The sequence below is a fragment of the Artibeus jamaicensis genome, unplaced genomic scaffold (genome assembly GCF_021234435.1).
Source record: "Artibeus jamaicensis isolate MK-2021 breed Jamaican fruit bat unplaced genomic scaffold, CSHL_Jam_final scaffold_847, whole genome shotgun sequence".
NCBI lineage: Eukaryota > Metazoa > Chordata > Mammalia > Chiroptera > Phyllostomidae > Artibeus > Artibeus jamaicensis.
In genome coordinates this window covers 10,203,724-10,227,002 of record NW_026522057.1, presented here as the reverse complement: position 1 = coordinate 10,227,002, position 23,279 = coordinate 10,203,724, and the positions used below count along the sequence as shown (strand labels likewise).

General features: G+C 50.6%; 2 protein-coding genes across 2 annotated transcripts in view; one reads left to right on the top strand and one right to left on the bottom strand.

The window, feature by feature from the left end:
- CSMD2 (CUB and Sushi multiple domains 2) overlaps positions 1 to 23,279 on the bottom strand; it is a 546,707-nt gene that overhangs the window by 282,307 nt on the left and 241,121 nt on the right. Inside the window, exon 6 of the mRNA XM_053660680.1 lies at positions 674 to 786. Within this exon, the coding sequence (XP_053516655.1) occupies positions 674 to 786 (113 nt within the window). The remainder of the gene's footprint in view (positions 1 to 673; positions 787 to 23,279) is intronic.
- HMGB4 (high mobility group box 4) lies at positions 15,079 to 15,669 on the top strand. Its single transcript, XM_037149642.2, has one exon. It carries the CDS (start codon positions 15,079 to 15,081, stop codon positions 15,667 to 15,669), a length of 591 nt encoding a protein of 196 aa, XP_037005537.2.

Sequence of the window (23,279 nt, the reverse complement as noted above, 5' to 3'; positions counted from 1 at the left end):
GTGTGGGGGAATGGATGAAGAGGTGAGGGGATTAAGAAGTACACATAGGTAGTTACAGAATAGCCACGGGGATGTGAAGTACTGTATAGGAAATGGAGGAGCCAGAGAACTTATATATGCAGGACCCGTGGGGGAGCAAAGGTGAGAGATGGCCTGAAGGAGTGGAGGCTGGGTGGAGGGGGAGCAACGGGGGAAAAACTGGGACAACTGTAATAACATAATTAATAAAAAAAACTTTTTAAAAATAAAATGCAAAAAAAAAATCACACAAAAGGCAGGAGTTCAGATGGCCTTGGGAAACTGGACTCATTTCTCTGTGCCTCAGTTTCCTTGACCATAAAATGGGAATGATGATGGCATTTGCTTCACAGGGTAATGACGAGGATTCAGTGTGATGATGCTTATCAAGTGCCCAGCACGGTATTAATGGTTACGATCAGCCTGGCCTGCAGAGGGGTAGCCTGGCCTGCGCGATTCACTCCCTGGGCCCCAGACCACGATAGCAGGTCAGAGATGCAGAGAGGCAGGTCTCTGGGTCTGTAACTAAGAGCAGGACCTCGCAGACGAGTGTACCCTGAAGCCACGGGACACCCAGTCTGAGACAGAATGAGCTCCCCCAAGGAGCCGCCTCAGCCGTCCACCGAGGAAGCACAGGAGCCCTGGGCCTGCCTACCTTGGTACTGGGCGCTGAAGCCGCGCTGCCGGTGGTTGCCATCCGAGGTGAAGTGCAGCCGCAGCCAGTTCTTGCTGCTGATGACGGGGGCTGGGAGGCTGGCTCCAGTGAACCTGTGGGGGACAGGAAGGGGGCAGGGTCAGGGACCACAGATGGCTGGGGCAGGAGAATGGGCGTCTGGGAGGCCCCCCACTTCCCATGCATGCCAGGGCCTCTGCCGGAGCCTGGAGTGAGAGGGACGGACGGGCCGTGCGGCCTGCACCCTCCAGCAGCTCAGGGTCTGAGCAGCTCGGGGTGGCTACTCCAGAAACCCTTCCCACCGCTGGGTTTTCCTGAAACATTTCGGGGGTGAAACAGGACCCTCACGTCTGGAGTAGAGGTCTAGTTCCCTCAGGAGAGAGGTCCAGGCCTCTGAGCACAGGCCCCTTCCCAGCAGATGTCCACATACCCACCCCCAGGACAGGCCCAGACACCCAGTGCAAGGTCCAGCCCGCATGTAGAGGCCCGGCATCTGGCTCTCCAGCAGAGGTTCAGTGCCCCAGTCCCAGGCAGAGGGTCAGCTACCCTAGCAAGACCCTGCCCCGGGACCTCCAGGGAGTGAGGAGAAGGGACGTGGGCAAACCCCACAGGCAGTGTGGCCCCTCACGTGGGAGAGCCCACTCTGGCTCCACTCGGGCCCTGGGCCTCCTCCAGCTCCTCCCTGGCCCCGACGGCCTGCCCCTCCCCCCTCAGGTTAGCTTCTTCTGAGTTCTAGCCGGTCCAGCTCTGTGGGGGGTGGGGTGTGCCAGGATATCTCCCACTGCCACTGGTCACTGCGTCGTCATCCTCTTGACCAACTGCCGTCCTGGGCCCACTTCCAGGTCACCCAGATCTTTCCTCCTAGAGTCACTCAGAGCACGAGAACCTTCGGTGGCTCCCCAGTGCCTACACAAGACTGGCCTTCCAAACTTTACACCTGGCCCTCTGCTCAGTGCTGGCCCTCGCCACCACACTGGGCTGCAGCCCTCCCTGCTCTGCCCATTTCCCTGTTCCCCAGAAGTCCCCTCCACCTTCCCTCCTCTACTCCACAGCCCCTAGCAGGCCAGGTGCTCAGCGTCTGCCCCCTGCTTCTTCCCGCTTACGAATCGGGCACAAACCTCTGATGCTTCCTGTTGGGCACCATCACTCCTGTCTGCTCCCACTCCCCAGACGCTCTGCTTACATCTTCTAAGCATTCCATGTGTTTCCTTTTCTAGGTCTTTGCCTTCTTTGCCTGGAATATGCCCTTCTGTCACCCTCACCCCTGCACCACCCATGTCACCGAGGTGACTCTGGGAAGCCCTCAGACATCGCCTCCCCAGGAAAGCCTTTTCTCCTCTCCCTGGTTCCGCAGCCACACTGATTTTTGGTTCAGATCCAGGTTCACCACTAACTACCAACGTGTCCTAAGACCAAGTACTTAGCCTTTCTGAGAATGAGGATAGTAACATCAGCCCCTGAAGAGTTGGTGGGACTGAGAGGCCTTATGGAGTAAAGACCCCAGCCCAGTACCTGATGTGTATTTGCTCAGTCAATATAATTACCCTTGCCTCTCCTCTGTGACGCCCCAGCGTTTTATTCCAATCATAATGCATTTATCCTGGGTGCGTGCCTCCCTCAGAAAACTCCTCAAAGAGGGCAGTGTAGCTTCTTGGTGAAGATGCTCGGACTCTGGAGGGATCAGCTGCGTGATCTTACACAAATTACTTACGCGTCCTGTGACGTTATCTATAAAATGAGGACCATTATGACCCCTCCCTCAAAGGCTGCATAGATTAAAGATCATACACAGAAGGACCTTAGCACAGCCCCTGGCAAACAGAGACCTCTTGGTAAATGGCAGCTGCTCTTGCCTTTCTCATCATTGCACTGAGCTCCTGATAGAATGCTGGGCACAAGGCCGGAGTGTCAGGATTCCAGCACAAAGCAGCTGGCAAGGTTGCAGGAGAACGATTCCAGGAGTTTAATGGATTCTTTACAAAGGGGGAAACCACTTTCCACAGAGGAAATGGTTATCTCTGGAGGAAAGAGCTGTGTGGACACAGATCTGCCGTCCGGACTACAGCCAGTGTGCGCAAATCATACCCGGAGGGAGCAGGGAATGGATACTTGGGACTCGCTCTTCTCCCTCCTCTCCTCCAATCTCCTGCTAATGCTTCTGTTGATCCTGCCCAATGGACAGCCACAGGGCAAGGGAGCGCACTGAAGTGGGCCCACAGGTAAGTCTTTCTAGGCATGGAAGAGGGTGGAGAAGGGAGGGAAGAGGAGCTGGGGGAACAAGTGGAATAGATCCGCGTGCTAGGTCTCCATCGATATGAACTAAACAAAGACACCACCCAGTGGGTTCCACACCCTGCACTGCTGAATTTTTACTGTAATGAAAATGCTGACACACACTAAACTCCAGGAATATAACCCATATTGTTATGGTAAGAGCTATTATAGAAACCAATTACTGTATTTTACCAGATTCCATTTAAAATAGTTTATTACAGGCTGAGTCACTTACGTTTTCTAAGGAGCCACAAACAGTATTGTGGGTTGTTTTTTTTTTTTCCCCAGGCCAAATGCAATTCTATCTCAATGACAAAACTTAGAGGCTATTTACATAAGGGAAGTAAAAAGAAGAAATTACCTGAATAACTCAAAACCAAAAGCTGTTTATTGGGAACTGGAATGCAGGGTGGGTGCTGGGGTCCCAGGGGCAGGATGGAAGTAACGGTCAAGATGGCAGCCAGAGTCAGAGAGGCTCCCCTGCCCTTGGATCTGCTTGAAAACCCTGTTGTACAGCCTGGCAGAGCCCCAAGGGTCATCTCCCTCCTCTGCCTTCTCCCACACCTTTGCCTGCTGCCAGGAATCCGGTTAATTCCTAAGACTTAACCTTGTAGGGTTCAATCTTTGCTCTGCTCCTGCATCCTTGGACATAAATATTGCACATTTAACAGAGTTTTTTTTTTTTTTTTTTTTGCATCTGTGGAAAAACTGGGAGCTTCCTTGTTGGAGTGGGGAGGGTGCCCTGACTTCCTCAAAGCCCTCCAATGAAAAGCCCCGGCACATGAAGCAAGCATTGTGCTGGGTGATAAAAGAGTACACCCTGGACAACTCCATTTGTATCGAACTCCAGAAAGATCTGAAAGGCTAATCTGCAGGGAGAGAAAGCAGATCATGGTGGCCGGAGCTGGGGGTGAGAGTTACAGGTGGCGGCTGCCTGGGAAGGAAGAGCATGGGACCTTCTGGGGTAATGACAATGCTTGCTGTCTTGAACAGGACGGAAGTGACATGAAATGTGCACATTGGACAAAGCTCTGAGAACGACGGGTAATTTTATTTTATGCACATTGTACTTTAACAGACCTAAGTAAAAACAAACAAATCTTTCACTCTGAGGCTCCAGCCCTCAGAGTAAAAGACCTTACTATGACCAACAGACCTTAAAAAAGCAGTGTGCCTCCCCTCCTCTCATCTCTGCCTTCTTTATGCCCAGTCACATGGTCTCCTTGCTGTTCAAACTGGTGGGGCCTGCTCCTGCTTCAGGGCCTTTGTACTTGACATTCCCTCTGCCTGCTACCTGGCTCTTCTCCCAGACCCCCACCCCTCACTTCCTCCGAGCCTTTGACCACATGCCACCTTCTTGGTAAGGCCTTCCTGGTCCGACTCCCACCCGTCTGTGCACCCTGAATGCTCAGGCATGCACGGGCCCGTGCACACACACCACACACATCCCATTCTCCAGTCGTGGGAGCCGGAGCACACATTGTGTTTTTGCTTTTCTGCTTCTGCACTTGCTTTTTATACCCTTCCCCACTGTACCACCTGGCTGCACAGGGAGGTTAGGTAACTTGCTAGATCCCACAGTTATTAATTGGCAGAGGTGGGATTCAAACCCAGGCCATTGCACTCAGAGCCTATGTACTCAGCCACTGCGTTATACTGGCACATACAGGCAGGCGTGAAGTTTAGGCTGACTTCCATTCTGTTCCCGCTGTGCCCCGCCTTCTCCCCGCAGGACCCTCTTTAATTTTGTTCCCTCTTAGAATCATAATTAAAGGAGAGAGACACAAAGAGAGAGTCTCCCCTTCAAACCTTTCTGTCCACATTAATTTAACGACAGGGGGCCTGGGGAATTCCAAGTTCACCCAGAAAATTGCTACTGCAGTACAACATAAAATGTATTTAAGCAATTACACTCCATTTTTTTTCCTTTTTGGTAAATTGACTTCTGTTAAATGGGGCTTCATTAATGGAATCTGGCTTGGGGAGGATTAAAAAAAAAAATCACTCCCTTTAATGCATGGAGCTGATTACGGGAAAAGTGGCCTTGAGTTCCTCTGCAGAAAGCTCCAAGCTCTTCTCTCGGTAACAGCAGAGCAGACTCCGCGGAAGGCACTTCCTCTGAAGAAGTGACCTAGACTCAGCGCACTGGGGTGCTGACAGCCACCGCCACGAGATGACCAGAGTGACTGCAGAGCACTGCTGCCTAATTGTGAGCTCAGGGAGAGGGATGTTAGGGAATCTTGGTTGAAACCGCAGCATTCCTGAAAACTGACATCCTTAGGAGAACATTCGTTCACGTGCTTCCTCACGAAGCCTCCGTTATGTACCAGGCCCTGCGCTTGCTGGTGTGGGCCACTCCCACTGTGGTCCCCTGGATCTGGGGAGTCCCTGCTAGGCCCGTAACCTATAGGAGGGTTCAGCTCGATGTTCCCCTCTCTCTGCAGCCTCCACTCTCAGTCAACAGCATCTGGCCTCGGTGCTCCCAGATCTCCTCCTGTGATCTTTATCTCTTGTTTGACTTGCATTTGCTGCCTGGATATGGTTCAGAGTTGAAGCATCTCCACATCCCAGGGCCAAGCACAGACCAGCCCTCCCTCCATAAGGCTCGTGGGAGAATACGAAATACAGAAGGTATTTGCCACCCTATCCCCACTCCCACACCCTCCTTCCTTCCCACCTGCCCACTGAGCTCCTCCCAGGGGGATGGAAAGGACACCATGACGCAGCCAGGGAAACCTTCTGGAAATGCCCTAGGTGTGGCCAAAGGGCCTCAAGGCCCTGGTTGGAGGCCAACGTCTGCTCCTTGTCACCCATGCTACCTCTCATCCCTGAAGTGAGCTTTTATTAACTCAGCCCTGAGTTAATCACAAATGATTTCTGTATCTGTTTTCATTTAGCCAAATCCCTAGGACTCTTATGTCAAGGTAAAACCTTTGTTTCCCAAAACAAACCCATGATGGTACATATGTTTCAGGCAGTGGGTGAAAGCCTCAGATGAAAGCAAGTCTTTTTGGAGTATGGGCTGCTGGAGTCTCCCAGTCTCGGGCTTTGTCTTTGGAAAGAGGCCTTTTGGCCCCCGAGGTTCTTGTTCCCGAAAGTGCCTGCCCACCTCACTGGTGCAGACAGCTCCAGAGACCTGAGCAGCCTATGAAGATTCAACTCCCGGCCACCTGCCTATTCTGTGTGTTTGGGGTTGTTTGCTCTGCTCTGAACAAACTAAAGCTCCTCCCTGCCATCCTGCAGCCATTCCTGCTGCTAGTGCTCCCTGGCCCCTAATCCTCACCTTCCTCCCGGTCACCCAACCCAGGCATCATCCTGAACTCCTCCCCGCCCTTCCCCCGCCGCCCTTCCTCCGCTTGCCCCCTGTGGCCAAGTCCTCTCCCCCTCATCATGCCTCATCATTTCTCACCTGGACTACAGCGACGGCCTCCTGATCTGCCCTGCACCTCCAATCCCACCTCCATACTCTGTGGGAGATTCGACCAAGTCCCTGCCTTGTTGGGAACCCAGCAGTGCAGGCCCTTGGGCTCCAGGATCAAGTCCAACTTAATACCTTCCCTCTGCAATGACACCCACTCTGACTCCTGCTACTTGCACGTCTCCATGCCTTTGCACTTGCTATTCCCCCCCCTGGAATGCCCCTTCCTGTTACCCCACCTGACTACCTGGGATAATACCACTGATCCCATAAACCTCACCAAAGTCTCCTTTTCTCCACCTTTCCCTTCCATCGCCTCCCCTACCCCCCCGAGAACAGCTCCCTCCACGGTGTCTCCTGTGCGGCACAGACACACTCCTGACATTGTACTGAGCACATCAAAGCGTAACCACCTTTGGACTTGACCATTGTCTTGTCTGGAAGGCGAGCTCTGTAAGAGCAGGGTCAGGACCTTCTTTCTGCCATGTCCAGCAACACAGTACAGTGCCTGGCACACAGAACAAGGCACTTCCGCAGAACAGGGGCCACCAACTGCAGGTGCTGGCTGTTCGTAAGTGAAGTCTCATTGGTTCACGACCACACTCATGCGTTTGCATATTGTCTGCTTTCATGCTACAGTGGCAGAGCCGAGTAGTTGTCACAGAAACTACAACTTACAAAGCCAAAAATATTTATCTTGTCCTTTACGGAAAGATTTTACTGACACCATAGAAGCCTTTCTGATGATGCAGATGTAGTTTGTTGGTGAGATATAATTTTTTGTAAGGCAGGAATAATACAAATATGGATACATAGCTTAATCATTTCACTATAAAATACTTACATGTACATATATTTGCCATGGGTTCATTCTCTGCATTGTGTATCTTACACAAACTACACCCATAATGCATTGTTTACCTTTCCCAGTTTTGCTACAGCTCGTCCAGTCAAATACTTATTGAGCACTGACAATATGCCAGAGATTGTACCAGGCACAAGGGATATGGCGGTGAACAGGACAGCCCTGGGCCCTGTCCCGATGTCACTGACTTAGTGGGTGCAGCTGTCTCACTCACTCATAACTAATATTTAGGAAGAAATTCTTTTCAGAGCTTCCCCTTCATGGAGCCATTTCAAAGCAGTCAATTTAGTTTCCATAGATGCAACTATATTTCCTTTCACACTCATATTTCATCAGTTTATGTGATGTTTTAATTTAAATCACATAATTGCAATAACAAGTATGACTGGCACCAAGAGAGCTGGCAACAAACCCATTTGATTCTCAGAAAGAGCGAGACTCAGCTGGTGGGAGCAGGGAGTGCACAGGCATTGGGGGTGGGTGTGGGAGCAGCCTGCAGGCAGCTGGGCTCAGAGTACCACAGGCGCCGGTTAGGGAGCTGGACGTAGGCCATGGGAGTTGCCAGCTACTCCAAGGAGCTGCTTTGGTGGCGATGGTAAAGCATACACGTGCTTTTGAATAAATGAATGAATAAACAAATGAATAGCATTTTCTTGCTTTCAATAGTGGGGCACCTGTTCTCATTTGCCATCAGGAGAGAAGAAAGCAGCTAACTCTAAAATTTTATTTGAGAAGGCCTTCAGAGGTCTTCTAGGTCTAATGCGCAGCTATGTATGAATCCCAACTACAGCATTCTTGACACATGGTCAGTCAAGATCTGTATGAATGTCTCCAAAGATCAAGAACTTACCTCCTTGCCAAATCTTCCCTTTCCACTTTGATCCACACCTACCCTGTTTCTAGCTACTCCCTGTTCATCCTTCAGGTGTGATCTTATAGCCTTTGGCTCCAAGTTGGCTTCTTCTGTGTACCTCTGGACTCCCTGTCCTTTCTCTACCATAGTGCTTGGCTCACCAAGCATTGTTCAGGGGTATGCCTCACCCGCCAAAGTGTGAGCTCCCTGAAGACAGGAGCTATTTCTTTCTTGCTCAGTTCTTTCTTAGTACCTTGCACAGTGCCTGATACAAAGAAAGGGCTCAGTAAATACTGCTCACTGGAAGGAGGAATGCTTGAATGAATGAACAAGTGGATGGGATCTTGCTGGTGGGAAAAGCAGAGGAGGAGACAGATGAGTAAGTGAGCCTGGAGACAGGAGGCAGGGCCTCGAAGGCCACGCTGGGTTTCATATGGGTTTCCCATGAAGATATACCGCCACACCTCCTTGGTCCCTCAGCCTTTGTGGTGCTTCCCATTCATGTGGCAGCTGTTGGTACCTTTCGGGAGGGACTCTTCTCATGATGACATATCCCTTATACAGCACCAGTGGAGTTTGGTAATCAACATGAGCAAATGTTCCTTCCCCAGCAGCAACTCAATAAACTCAACAAATTAGCAGGGCTTTTCCCTGTGCAGCTAATTGTCAGCTCCATGGTGAAAGCTTTTCCCCCTCCATGCACTGCACCCTGGAGACACGTGTCTGAGCTGCGCATGCTGAGAGTCAGGGTGCCAGGCTCTGTTTGCTGTCAGGTGGGATGAGGGTGTCATCACTGATGTCCTAGGAATATCACATTGAGAAGGCCTGGGGAGTGGCTTGGGGTGCGGCTTGGGGTGCTAGTTCCCTCCATTCCCCAGCTCAGCTGCTCTCCCCACAGGACTGCTCTGGGTGGGGCATCTGACTGACTCCGTGAGAGGCTCTGTCCATGGTGCTGAAGCGAACAGAAGGTGTTGGGTCTTGTGGCAGGTGCCACGCTCTGGGCGAGGAGGCTTGAGGTGGATCTCCACCAACCTTTCAGGGGATACCTGACACTCTCCTCTTATGCCTGTGGGACTAAATCAGGCACTTCCACTGTTTTCTGGGTGCTAGAAGGTTTAGAAGATCAGTCTCCCTCTACTTCAATCCATAGCTCGGAAACCCTTAGGACACAGCAGTTTGACTGGAGTCAGGGGGCATGTGACCCAGGCTGGGCCAGTCAGCCAATGGGACTGCACACTCACTATATGAAGAGAAGCACTCACTCTAGTGCTTCTTCCTGCACTATGTGGCCTTGTTCCTTTCCAGCTTCCTCCTTTCCCTGACCCCAGCCAAGGGAAAGGCTCCTAGACTACAAGCAGAGGCTGAATACATGGCCGTAGGAGTCAAACCAGCCTACATTTGAGGCCTGTCTCTGCCACTCACTGCTGTGTGACTTTACACAAGTTAATCTCTCTCTAGGCTTCTAAAGATGATAAACTAAAGCATTATCATCATTTTTATTACAACATCACGGTCACATCGGATGGAATTCAGTGCTTGGTGTGAGGTCAGTGCCACAGAGCCTAAGTCTAGCTCTTTATGACCCTGTCTCCCCACCCTCCGCCCCCCAGTTTGGCTTCCAGGAAATTTCCGATACCTCTCTCTAGAGCCACCTTCTTTTCTAGGACATATCCATCCCTTAAACACTGCTTATTATCAGTCATCCAAAAATCAGCCACACTGTTCCAGGAACTCACAGCTAGCTATTATTAAGGGGTGTATGTATGTGTGTAAATAAGTGGTGAATGGGTGAATGAATGAACAGAAAGAATATGTACATGAATTAATTGGCAAACAAGAGTGAGTTAGTGACATGGTGAGTCAATGAGTGAAGAAGAGTGTGTAAATTTGAATATGTCATGCTCCCTTACCCCTCAACTAATCCAGTAAGCAGTGGTGTAAATCTCTCAGCTTTATTAACACAAGCAGCAATTCAGAATAGCACAGGTTACGGACTACTAGTTGGATGAGAAAGATACCGTGTTCACTTCCTATGGCCACTTAACAAATTACTACAAATTTAGTGGCTTGATACAACATAGATTTACTATTTTACAATTCTGGGGGTCAGAAGTCCAAGACTGGTATCACTAGGCCAAGGTCAATGTGTTGGCGGGGCAGTACTTCCTCTGGAGGCTGTCATGGAGAATCCATTTGCTGGCCTTTCCCAGCTTCCAGTGGCCATCTCACTTTTTGGCTTGTCTTTTCATTATCAAAGCCAGCAGTGCAACACCTTCAAATCTCTTCCAGACTCCCCATCTTTAACACTGATAACATCACCATCTTTCACCTGCTTCCTTTTACAAGGACTGAGGAGATTACACCAGGCCCACCTGGATAATCCAGGATAATCTTCCCATCTCAAAATCTAATTTAGCATAATCACATCTGCAAAGTTCCTTTGGCCTTGGAAGGTAACATATCCATAGACGCCGGGGCTCAGGATGTGGATGTCTTTGTGGAGCCAACATTCTCCCTAAGCAAGACCCTGGGCTCAGAGGGCACATGTGGCCATCGATTCCTACCCCACAGGAGGCGCAGGAGGGAGGAAGGCTTGAAGCATTTATTACACGCCTATGCCAGGTACTTTTGCTCCTGTGGTTGCTGTGACCTGAGCACTGGGATTTTTACAAGCTTCTCAGGTGGTTCCAGCCTGCCTCCACATTTGGGAAGCACTGCGGCAGAAGAGATGCCCAGAGCATTTGTCACTGCAGTTGAGGGTGAAATTTGCCCTGTGCCTCTTGAAGGAGAAAGGGCAAGAGCATGCTGTCTTACCCTGGGGGCACAGTACTGCTGGCTGGGGAGATTAAAAAAAAAAACAACTTTTAATTTTGAAATGAGAATAGAGTTGCAAAGATAGTACAGAAATTTCCTGAAGAATGCTCACCCGACTTCCCCTAATATTAGCATCTTATATAACCTGGGCACATGTATCAAAACTAAGGTATCAATATTGGTACAGTCCTATTAGCTCCATGGAAGACTTCATGCAGATTTCCCTGGGTTTTCCATGCACACGCCCCCCCGCCCCGCCCCTCTTGTTTCAGGATCCATTCCAGTATCTCTCATTGCATTCAGTTACTGTGTCTACTTTGTCTCCTCTAACTATGTGCATGTCTCAGGCTCTCCTTGTTTTCTCAAGACCTTGACACTTTTAAAGAGCACTGATCTAGTATTTTCTAGAACGTCCCTTAATTTGGGTTTGTCTAGTATTTTCTCATTAGACTGGGGTTATGGATTTGGGGGAAGAATACCACAGAGGTGAGATGCTCTTGTCCATGACATCACAGAAAGGGGAGATGTCATGTTGACGTGGCCTATTACTGCTGTTCACTTTGGTCCCTGGGCTTCTCTACTGAAAAGATATGATTTGCCTGTCTCCATTCTCCATTCTCCATTCCTTAGCAGCAAGTCCCTCCCTAATCCACCTACACTGCAGGGAGAGGGGGAGTGACAGGGGTCTTTATTCCCATAATTTCAATCAGTTAATCCTCACTTCACTGTTTTGTTCAGACAAGGTTGTAATCAGGTAGACTTGCTCAAAGTTACCCAGTGAGTATGTGGTGAAGCTAGAATTTGAAGTCATGTCTGTCGGGCTCCAACAGCCATGTTCTGATTTTCACTTCATCACCAAGTAAAGGGGAGCGCCCTCCCAGCTTGTCTAGACAGTGGTTTTCAAATTAATCCAGGAGATCAGTCTGTGGGTTGTTATTTTAAATAACAGAATAGAGGAGACTATATCGGAATAGAAAGGAGAATGGAGGTTTCGCAAAAACCTTTGTTTCTTTAAGATCGCGGTGCTGAGAGACCTTTATCTTTACAATGGAGTGGAAAATAGCAGTCCCACCCCCATACCCAGGGCTCTTAGGAGGACAGAACCAATTGGCATAGGTGACGTGCTTAGAACACAGGCTGATGTAAATGAAGTGTTACAGAAATACTACTATGCAGTATGCATGTGCCCAAAAGGGTCATGACGTAAAATGTGTTTCTCATTGTAGGCTGCAATCAGCAAGTTTGAAAATGCGGAACCCTCATCTCTGGACGGGGTTGGCAGATCTATGAACTCCCGCCTATTGCCTGTTTTTGCAAAGCTTTACTGGGATGCTGCCACACTCATCTGTTAACATTATCTATGCCTATTTTTGAGCTATAATGGCAGAGTTCAGCACTTGCAACTGAAACTGTGCAGCCTGCAAAACCTATTTACTACCCGGCCCTTGAGACCAGTGCCCCTGCCTAGAGGTCGTCTCGCAAGGCAGAGGATATCAGACAGCTCCCGAGCCCTGGGGCCTTGTCCCGCCTCCTTGCCCACGCAGGCCACTCCAGGTGGTGTGACTGCCCAGTTCTTAGGTACCCAGAAGCACAGTACCCTCCTGCCTGGCTTGGACTGACACCACACATCGTTTATCCACCTCCACGGCTGTTCACAGTGGAAGGCTAGAAACAGGACACGCTGATGAGGGTCCCAGCAGAAAACAGATGGCCACTCAGATTAAATGAATTCAAGAAGTATTTAATAAAGAGGCTATTTACAAAGGGAAGGAGAAGGTGTGGGAAAGACACAAGGGAGAGCAGAGTCCTCCGAGGCCAGTAAGAGCTCTTACTACCCTCGGCAGGAGGGGCAAGGGGTGGGAGCCACTCCTGAACCCCAAGAAGCCAGGCATTTAGAGAGGATGGTTTAAGAGGAAGCCGAGGCTTTGGCTCCAGGGTTGGCGAACCAGCTCCAGCTGAGCTTGTGGGGAGAGAGCCAGGACACCTTGACCTCACCTCCCTCCCTCCCTCATCTCCTGTTGGGGGTCCCCGCTGGCCAAACAAATGGAAGTCAGAGGACACAGGATCCACTGATGTGGCCCATGTGGTTCAGCTCCCGCGCTGACAGCAGGATTGGAAAGGGGAGGGGGCGGGGGGCATATCTTGGATACCAGCGCACACAGCACTGATATGCAAAGCCAGGTATATTTACTTTCTTGCAGCTTCAGACAAAGAACTGCCTGGCTTCATCCCTCCAGGTAAGCAATGTGGCCTGAACAACAAAGGGCTATGGTGGCTCCTATCTTTTACTCCTTCTCTTCCTAGATCTGTTGTACTCCAAGTGGTTATCTCGGGGTTACTCTTCCTAGGTCTCATCACTGTGAGAGGGGTGAAGGACATGAACAGAGGCCCAGATCAGCTGCTGGGTTTCTCTGGGAGTCTGAGCAGGGTCTGATTAATACACAGAGATGGTTAGCCAAGCTCTTCCTCTTAGCCCCTCTGTTTTTCTCAGGGAGAAGCTGTGTCCCATTCATCTTTGCAGTCCAGCTCAGGCCTAACACACAGGTGAGCCAACCTCTGGCCCCTTGGGGAAAAAGAACCAGGTGGGAATAGCTGTCTGGGATGACAAATGTCCTCAGAGTAAGCCATTCTCAATGGCCAGACCCTTCTTCCCCCTCCATTAAGCCCAGACCTCCCTGGTAGGCATCTGACACCTCAGAGGCCCCCAAATCTAGCCACAGAACTGCAGCCTGTCGCCTGGAGGGTCTTTCCTGGCCAGACCGCAGCACTGGTTTCACAGAGAAATCAGGCTCATGGCAAGATAGGGGCTGGCTTGGGTAGCCTGGCCACCTCTCAGCCGATCCAGGCCTAGAATTCCGGGGAGCCTGGGACTCTAATCAGTTTCCACCTCTCACATAAGATGAAAGTCAATGTCGATCTTGGAGCCTGGGGAAGGGACTGGGTGAAAATTCTAAACGTGCTCTAGTCTAGGCTTCCTTGTCGAGCTCAGCTGCCTGAGGCCACACGGCTGGGCCCTCAGGGGGAAGCAGAGGCTCCAGTCGGGCAGATGAGTCCAAATCCATACTCCCACCTCTTGGTGGCTGTTTTACCTTAAACAGGTTAATGTTCATGTTAATGAGGCTCCATCTCCTAGTCCTGCAAATTTGTAGCTATCATCACCGACTGACTTGTATTAACTCCTTTACCATACGAGTGCCCCCATGTCCAAAGGTCACTAAAGGACACTTCTTTTCCCTTTTCTTCCAGTTGGAAGACTGCTGGGACATTTGCAACTGCTCTTACAGAGGACCGGAAGCCAACTCGTTTGAGTGTGGATGCTAGTTAGACCTTTGTCTCTAACCCTGAGAAATGGGGGCCCCCTGAGATGAGGCCTCCTGGTACACCAAGAATTAGATTTCCTCTTCATGGGCTCAAGTGCCATCAGCAGAATCTCAAGGTTTTCCCTGCTTTCACCTCCCCGGCTCAAATTCCTTCAGTGAAATGAAGAATTTGGACTTACAGACCAAGTGCTTGGGTTTTTAAATCAGACAACTTTGTCCTGATGGGAACACAGTCCCAGCTGTCACACCTGACTATTTTTAGAGTTACTACTAAACTCTCTGTACGGTACTAGCTGCCACCGTTCAAGGGAAACAGAAAGACTTCTCACTTTATCACAATAGCTCGGGAGCCATCCACCCCCTCACGTTCATCATTTCCAGCCTGTCTCTGGAAGGGATGATGCGGCATCTTGGCAATTTTATGGCAAGGAAGGCAGACCCTGAGGTCTGTTACTGCATCTGAGGAGCTGAAGGCTCCTGTAGCTGAGCAAAGCCCGCTGCCTCCAGGAAGCCCAGGAGGAGTATTCCAGGAGAAGTAGCTGCTCTGTAGCTTCCTCCAGAAGAACTGTCATCTTTCACAAGAAGCAAAAACTGGCCATCAAGTAACCAACCAATAAGAGTACTTGTATGCAGATGCGAGGAGTGGCCTGCTTGTGAGTGATGTCACAATCCCCTCCTCTGACCCAATAATTTCACTGCCACTGAAAAGGCCAACCCTTGACTGCAGCTCTTGCAGAGGGAAAAATTCACCGCAAGTAGAGCACCTTCTAGATTGCTCCTGGAGTGCGGGGACAAAAGTCTCTGCTGCCCAAGTTACTGGATCCAGAAAAAAAAAATGATCTTATGAACATGGCAAAAGAAATCCAGCTCAGGCCCAAGGTTAATGTCTCTTCTTACATCCACTTTTTACTGAATTACAGAAACAAGTTTAAGGAGCAGCAGCCAAATACCTTCCTTGGCTTTAAAGAGTTCTCTAGAAAGTGTTCAGAAAAATGGAGGTCCATCTCAAAGCATGAGAAGTCCAAATATGAAGCCCTGGCCAAGCTCGACAAAGCTCGATACCAGGAAGAGATGATGAATTATGTTGGCAAGAAGAAGAAGCGGAGAAAGCGGGACCCCCAGGCACCCAGGCGGCCTCCATCATCCTTCCTACTCTTCTGCAAAGACCACTATGCCCAGCTGAAGAAGGAGAACCCGACCTGGTCGGTGGTGCAGGTGGCAAAGGCCTCGGGGAAGATGTGGGCTGTCACGACTGATGCAGAGAAGCAGCCCTATGAGCAACGAGCAGCTCTCCTGAGAGCGCAGTACCAAGAGGAACTGAAAGCCTACCGCGCACAGTACAAGGCCAGGAAGAAGAGTCTCCGAGGGTCGGTGAAGCGCCAGCGCAGAGGGTGTAGGCAAGCTGAGTCAGCTACAGCTGGTGGATCTGATTAGAAATAAAGTGCCACTCAACTGTACTGCCTGTCCCAGGTCTCGTGTGTGGCCACTGCTGCTGCTTTGGGGGAGTGGCATGGGAGAGTGGCGATGGGGGTTTGGAAAATGATCCTGGAGAGGGGATGGCTTTGAGAGAAGTGGCGACAGTGTCCACCAGAGGGTGTGTGGTCAGCACCTACAAGGCTTGTTGTGGGTGGCTGGGGTGGCAGTCTCTGGGTGTAAAGAAGCTAAGAGTCAGGAAGGCAGGACCATCCAGTTCCAAGTGCTTGTCCAGGTTGGAAGGCCCTGCTCAGGGTCACGACCCTACTCAAGGCCAGGTATGTGAACACTAGTCCTGCCACCCTCACCAAGAGGTGGGAGGCCTGGAGTGCAGGTGGGCCTTAGGGGGTGAAACTCCAGTGGTGCTCCCTATGCTAGTCAGCATGGAGCTCAGGGCTGATTTTACAAAACCAGGTACCTGACTCGGCCCCAAGTCCTAGAAGTTGTCGACATTTTGGTGGGCACTCACACAGTCATTTTTCTGCGGATATAGGCACAGAACAGATTTGTTGCCTCTCTCACCACCCGGCATCCATCCCTTTTCCTCTGCCCGGACTCCACCCCAACAGAGAGTTGATGAGATGGAATCCCCTTGGCCTCAGTGATTGGTTCAGTGATGAACATATGACCCAAGATGGTCCAATCAGAGCGGATCTCAGGACATATGCAAGGAGTCCTAGGGTACAGGCTGCCCTGGTGGCTGATGACAGCCATTTGGTTGATTCTGAGGCCAAAATGTTAGTCCCTTTGGCATCATGGGATGTTCTTGAACTTTTCACTTAAGATGGGCCTGCATGTTGCAGTTTTTGACTAAGATGGTTTGAGTTAGGTTTTCTGCCATTTACTTAAAATGAGTCAAAACTGAAAATTTTATACCAGTGGGATTATTCTGTGTCTGTACTGTAACTATATTTCAGGCAGCAATTCAGGCAGGCAACGTTTCATACCAATCAATATAGATTCGTGAGGAATATTTTGAAACGGCTCTTGACTTCTTGACATCAAACAGACTGGGCCAACATGTAAAACTCCTTTTTTTCCCTTTGGTCACCAGATTATGCATGTAAGACTCCCCTAGTTGTACCTTGAACCCTTCTTCCATGACGGACTTAAATTCTGTACTCTACTGTTTGAAATGCACTTTCACTTTCAAAAGTAAAAGTACCTATTTTTGAAGTCTTTTGGAACTGGGTAAACCTTTAGAAGATGAGAGGTAATAAGGCAAAGTCACAAATACAGGGTCTAGAATCCGGCAGGACTCTGGATTATGGAGGACTCCCATGAGGCCAGACTCTGTTCTAGGTGCCAGGGGGTCCGACTGGGACTCCTGTTAGGTTCCTGCCCAGCAAGAACTTTCCTTCCAGCCCTGGCTGGTGTAGCTCAGTGGATTGAGCACGGGCCTGTGAACCAAAAGATCATGGTTCGATTCCACGTCAGGGTACATGCCTGGGTTGCAGGCCAGTTCCCAGCAGGGGCCAGTTCCCAGCAGGGGATGCACCAGAAGCAACCATACATTGATATTCCTCTCCTTCTCTCCTTCCCTTCTCTTCTAAAGATAAATAAATAAATAAATAAATAAATAAATAAATAAATAAATAAATAAGAACTTTCCTTCCGATGACAACGGTGGACATAGGCATGAACCACAGCCCTGCGAGGCACAAGGAGGAAAGTGAAGACTACACAAGATGCTGGGGGTGGGATGGGTACCACCCCCAAGGCAACCATTGAAGTCTTCCTGGAGGAAGCAGCTCTACGCTACTTGGCAACCTGTCCTTATGCTGAAAAGGTTTGGGTCCCTCATTCCCCATGGCTGCTGTTCCAACTCAGCTCTGCTTCTCTCTAGCCTAGCCCCTCTCAGGAGACACCCTCATTTTCTGTTTCATTGAGAAAACAAATCATTAGACATAAGCCTTCCCAGTTTTCTTTCTTAGCATGTAACCCACACCCTTTCTTCCTGGTCTCATGAGAGCTATAACCTTCTTGCTACCCCTTCCCCTGCCTCCCTCAGGCCCTGTTCCTCACTGTAAAGATGCTGACCCTTCAGTCTAAGCTTGCACAGGTTAGCTTGGTGTCTTGACACAAGTGGTTCCCGTCTTAACCTTCACAGGACCTTGGTCAAGTTTTCATTCCTCTGTGTTGAATTTCTCATCTAGCCAATGAGGGTGATGCCTGCCTTACAGATTGCTTTAGCAGTTAAATGATGTAACACATGCAAAAGCATTCGCCACAGTCCTTAACATGTATCAGGGACTGTGGCAGACACACTCTAGGGTGTCTGCCCCGTGGTTCCCCCTCACTGTAGGACCCCCTCCCGTTAAACGTGGGTGGAACCGGTGAGTTGCTTCTGACAAACAGAGCAAAGCAAGGACGATGAGACATGACCTCTGAGGTTATGTGATAATACAGAAAACTCCTTCTTGCTGATTGATTTGCTCTAGAGATTCTCCTTGTTGGCTTGACAAATTAAGCAGCCAAGCTGGGGAAGGCCACATGGCAAGGAATTGTGGCAGGACTCTAGGAGCTGAGGGGGGCCTCAAACCAACAGCCTGCAACCAACGGAGGAAATGACTACTGCAGCTACCCACACGAGTGGGGAAGTAGGTCCTTCCCCGGGGAAGTCCGGATGAGGACTTAGCCCAGGCTGACACCTTGATTTCAGCTTGTGACACCTCAAGCATTGGACCCAGATAAGCTGTCACTGGAGCTTTGGCCCCTCAGAAACAGTGAGATCACACGTGTTGTTTGAAGCCAGTAAGTTTGGGGTCATCTGTTACCCAGCCACACATAACTCATACAATGCTCAGAAAATGCCGGCTTCCTTATGATTCTAGAAGAGACTGTCTTTAACTGTATTTCTCCCTCCGGCCTCGACCCTACCTGTTTAATTACCTTTCCTTCGTTACCAACTGCCTGAAGTTGGCGGAGCTCTCCGCCCTCCACCACCCTGTGCTCATTCGATCTTGACTTGAATTGCTTGGAAGTGGTTCTGGGTGGGTCGTCTCCTTTGCACCCTGACCCGTGGGCTCTTGGTGGGCTCTCAGTGGGCTCTCGGTGGGTGGCGGCTGTGTGCTGCCCCACACTCTTCTCTGGGAAGAGGCCCCCAGGCAGCTGGGCCCCAGCCCTCAGTCCACCTCTTCCTGGTTTCCTGTGTGATTAATTATGGGAATGTGGGTGGCCAAGTCAGAGTTGCGACAACAGTTTGCAGCGCCCCTGCTGAAAAATAACTCCATTAATATTTCTTTATGAAAAAGCCGACAGGAGGGTGTGAATCTGCCGGCTTCTAATGACTGTAATGTGATGACAGTGAAGGGGGAGGCGGGGAAGAGGAGGGGGGGCCTAGGCTTGAGATAATGGGGGACGGGAAGAGCAGGTGGAAAACCTGGTGTGGTGCCGGAACTGCAGACCTGGGGCTGCAGCTGGGCTCGGGGCCCTGCCCTTGGGACGAAGAAGGCAGAGTCTTTGGGTTCATCGCCCTCCTGTTGATGACTGACTCCCTCCACGCTGATCCTTCCCACCTAGAGCCTTTTCCTGTGCCCGTTAATTCATTCATCTATTCATTTATTCAACAAATATTTATCTAAATATTAGGCCTGCAATATACCAGGAACTGTTTTGATGCTACAGATACAGCAAGGTTCCTGATCTCTTACATTCCAGTGAGGGAGAGACAAATAAATAAGGCAACAAATAAACACACCAGGTCATTTTTTGATAGTATCAACTGTTTTGAAGAAAATAAACCAGGGCAATGAGCTAGATAGTGGTGAGGGGTTGAGGGTACCTTCAAGTGGGTGGTCAGAGAAGATGACATTTGGGTTTGGATTGAGAGGACGAGAAGGAGCCAGGCATGTCAGGGTCTAAGAAAAGAGTTCTTCAAGCAGCAGAACAACACGTGCAAAGGTCCTGAGGCAGGAGCAAGCTTGACATATTAAAGGGGCAGAAGGCCAGAGACACTGGAGGTGTGAGTGTGCTGGTGAGATGAGGCTGGAGAGGGGTGGGCCTTGTCAAGGAGCTCATTTGGAAATCTAAGTGCATTGGGGGGCCCCAGAGCACGAAAGCAGATGTTTCCATCCTGACTTCCAGATACTGGTCATTCTCGATTCTTCAGAGGCTATCAAATGCCAACAGGGAGATACTGGTCCCTCTATGGTCTGTGAGAGAGAGGCGTGGCTGGCACAAACCAAACCCATGGCATTTTTCCCTTTTGGAGAGGAGACTCTCCCTGGTTCTCCTTGGGGCAGCTGTTCCCTAAAAATCAAATGTGGGAACTTCTGGCCCTGTGATTCAACTTCCCAAGAATTGGAGGGCAAAGTGGGCATTGGATGCAGAATATTCCAGGGGACCATTTCTCTTAGGTCTCACTTTCCATGTGGAACTGCTACCACTTGACTGCTTGAGCCTGCATGAGAATCACCTTTGAGCTTAGTCAAACACAGATTGCTGGGCCCCATGCCTAGTCTGATTCCATTTTTCTGGGAGTGGCACCCACACTTTGCATTTCCCAAAGTGCCCAGGTGATCCTGATGCTCCGTGGAGTTCTCTCCCTCTTGCCATCTGGCTGTTTGCTATGAAGAGGGCCCCTACTCAACTGCCTGGTGAGTTTGGGAGGAGGAGCTGACCACGCTCTTCTGCCTCCCCGCTCCCTCCTGGCTAGAGAGTGTGTTCAGGTCTGCTCTCCAATTGGCTCCTCATCTGCCTTTCTCCTGAACCTGCCAATTGATTCTGAACTTGACAGGGGAAGAGGTCTATTGATTTATCGGGGTTCCCTCAAATCCCAAAGGAGAAGTTGATCCCAGTTGCATACAATCAGTTGGCGCTGGGCCACACAGCAGTGCTGGGGTCCTGCAGCTGATCCCAGCCTCCAGTGCATCATCAATTGTTTGAAAACAAAGAAGCCCAGCTCCTGAACCTTTAAGGCTGAGGATCATGTCCATGGAGAGGGTGAGGTCATCAGGGTGAAGTCACAAAGGCAAGGGCACCCTTTGGCCCTGTCACGTACCTCTAATCACGCTCCCCTGTGTATGAGAGAATAACCGAAATGCCTGGGACATCATTGTGAATGAGGTCTGGTGTGCAAGAAGCAGCCCATGAGTGGCGGTGCCTGCCCTGGATTTCAAGGATGATTTACAGAAGGCAAGCACAGCACTCCAAAAGTGGCTGAAACAGGAGAAAGAGCACGGCCAAAGGCCCAGAGGGGGCCATGTGACCCTCCAGAGGGCTGGCCTTGAGCTCCGGGTCAGATTAGCAGTGACACAATGAGCGTTCTCCTGTGGCCATTCCCTGGCGATGACCTCCTTGCAACAGCTGCCCCTCCCCATCACTCCCTTTCTGACCCTGTCTCTGCTCCGTCTTGGTGAGGGACGTTTTGAGACTCCTCCCCTTGGGCAGTGAAATGTTTCCATGGCTGCCGTCACCTATGGGAGTCTGACATGGCATAATCGGGCCATTGCTGCCTCGCCACTTACATCGTTGCCCACACGGCGCTTCCAAAATGGCTCCCAGTGACCCCCAGTTCCTGGTGTTCGCTCCCTTTAGAGAGTGAGGGCTGGACCTAGTGACTTACTTTTAATGGGCAGAATAGGGCAAAAGCAATAGGATGTCTTCTTCAGAAATGACTAGGCTGTAAGATACTCTCTTCCCATTTTCGCTTGCTCGCTCTAAGCAATCTGACAAGTTGAAAGCTGCCCTGCGGAGGGGCTCACATGGCAAGGAACCGAGAGTGGCTTCGGGCCGACACCCAGCAAGGAACTTAGGCCCTCAGTCAGAGAGTCTCCGAGGACGCGAATCTCGCCAACGACCACGAGTAAGCTTGGAGGCGGACCGTTCCTTCGTTCCGGTGGACACCCCTCCTGCAGCCCTGTGAGGGCCCAGCTAAGCCGTGCCTGATCCCCAGCCCAACAGAGCTGTCGTTCACGCCAAACTAAGGCTTGGGGTAATTCGTTACAAACCAAAATAGATAATGAATGCACATTTTGGTACCAAGAGAAGGATGGTGTCATGAAAAATATCTAAAAATATGAGATGGCTTTGGAGCCAGGCAGCGGGGAGAGGCTGGGAGTATACTGAGGGGCTTGTTAGAGAAAGCCGGGTGTCAAGCCCGCTGCGAGTGAAGGATCGCAGGAAACAAGGACCGTGTTCCTGGAAACTGGAGGGAGGGGGCCCTGGGTGCGTGGCAGCAGAAAGCTTGGTGACGTGGAGGGCAGGCCTGCGCCCCGTGAACTCAGCCGTCCAGCTGAGGAGACGCCCGAGCTGAGGGCTGAAGGTGCGCTGCCCATTTCTTCCCGATGCTCAGTGTGGGAAGAGAGATAAAGTGAAGGAAAGATGGGTAAATAAAAAGGAGCGAGGGCTTGATTGTTTTGAAAATCCTCCGTTTCCTAACATTTAAAAACTGGTTTTCAAGCACTAGCAGGAAAAGGTGGTCTGCAGAGAAAGCTGAGGGGTGGCTGTGCGGCCTTTGGTTAAGACCTCAGGCAGGTTGAGGGCTCACAGTATTAATCAGTCACCCAGAGGCCCCTTAAGGAGATGAGAGTGGGCCTGCACATCCTCTGGGCCAAACAGCAGGGCCTCTGGGGGGCGTGGGAGCGTCGCCCCTTGGCCACCTCAGCAGAAGCCCAAGGGAGACACGGGTTTAGTTCAAAGAAGTTTATGGGTGCCGCTTTTGTGTAACAACGAATCTCAATGAGATGTCTAGAAGACCCATGAAGTTTTGAGAAAACCTATTCATAGAAGCAAACACTGTTGTCTTTGGCCTGACAGGGACGGAGGTGACACAAAATGAAAGGAGGTTAGTGGACACCCAGAATTGTCGGTAGAAAGCAGACTGAGGAAAAACTTCACACGAGCATTTGTGTTCGTGGAAAAAGAAGGGTGACTCAGGGAGGAGGCAAGAGCTCAGGAGGTGGAGCTAAGACTCAAGAGAATTCCTCCCAGATTTTGAAACAAATAAAAAACTTCCACTGTCTTCCAGGGTAAAATCCTGGGGACTCCTCCAGGCCTCACACTGGCCCCCCCAACCCCCACCTCCTTTTGAGTACGAGCATCCATAGTGTTGCCCGATGCCCATCCCTGCTCTGTGTTGCAGGTGCGTCCGGGCACGTAACTGGCCTCCTTAGGTCCGCAGATCCAGAGGGAGTGTTCCAGAACCGGCGCTTAAAAAACTACACCCAAGAGCCTCACCTGCCCCGAACCTGACTGAGATCATGAGACTCTGCACGCTGAGCTGATGCTACCACAGGATGAGGCTTTGGGGGACCTTGGGAAGGGATTCCTGTGTTTTGCATGTTGAAGGGACATTAATCACAGGGGCCTGAGGGCAAACCGTGGTAGGCACCTTCAGAAATGACTAAGTGATCTTTGTCTCCTGAGAGTCACGGCCCTGCACACCCTCTCCCCTCGTGTGTGGGCTGCATTTAGTGACTTGCTCCTCACAAAGAGAGTGCAGCAGAAGTGACGGGCTGTCACTCCGAGATGAGGTTCGACAAGACTGCGACTCTTGTCTTGCTGTCTCTCCCTGGCCTGCTCTGCCGACGTGAACGGCCGTGCTGGAAGGGGCCCCGTGGAGAGGAACT

Excerpts from the sequence above, each read along its gene's own strand:
- HMGB4 (XM_037149642.2), top strand. The coding sequence starts at position 15,079 with ATGAACATGGCAAAAGAAATCCAGCTCAGGCCCAAGGTTAATGTCTCT.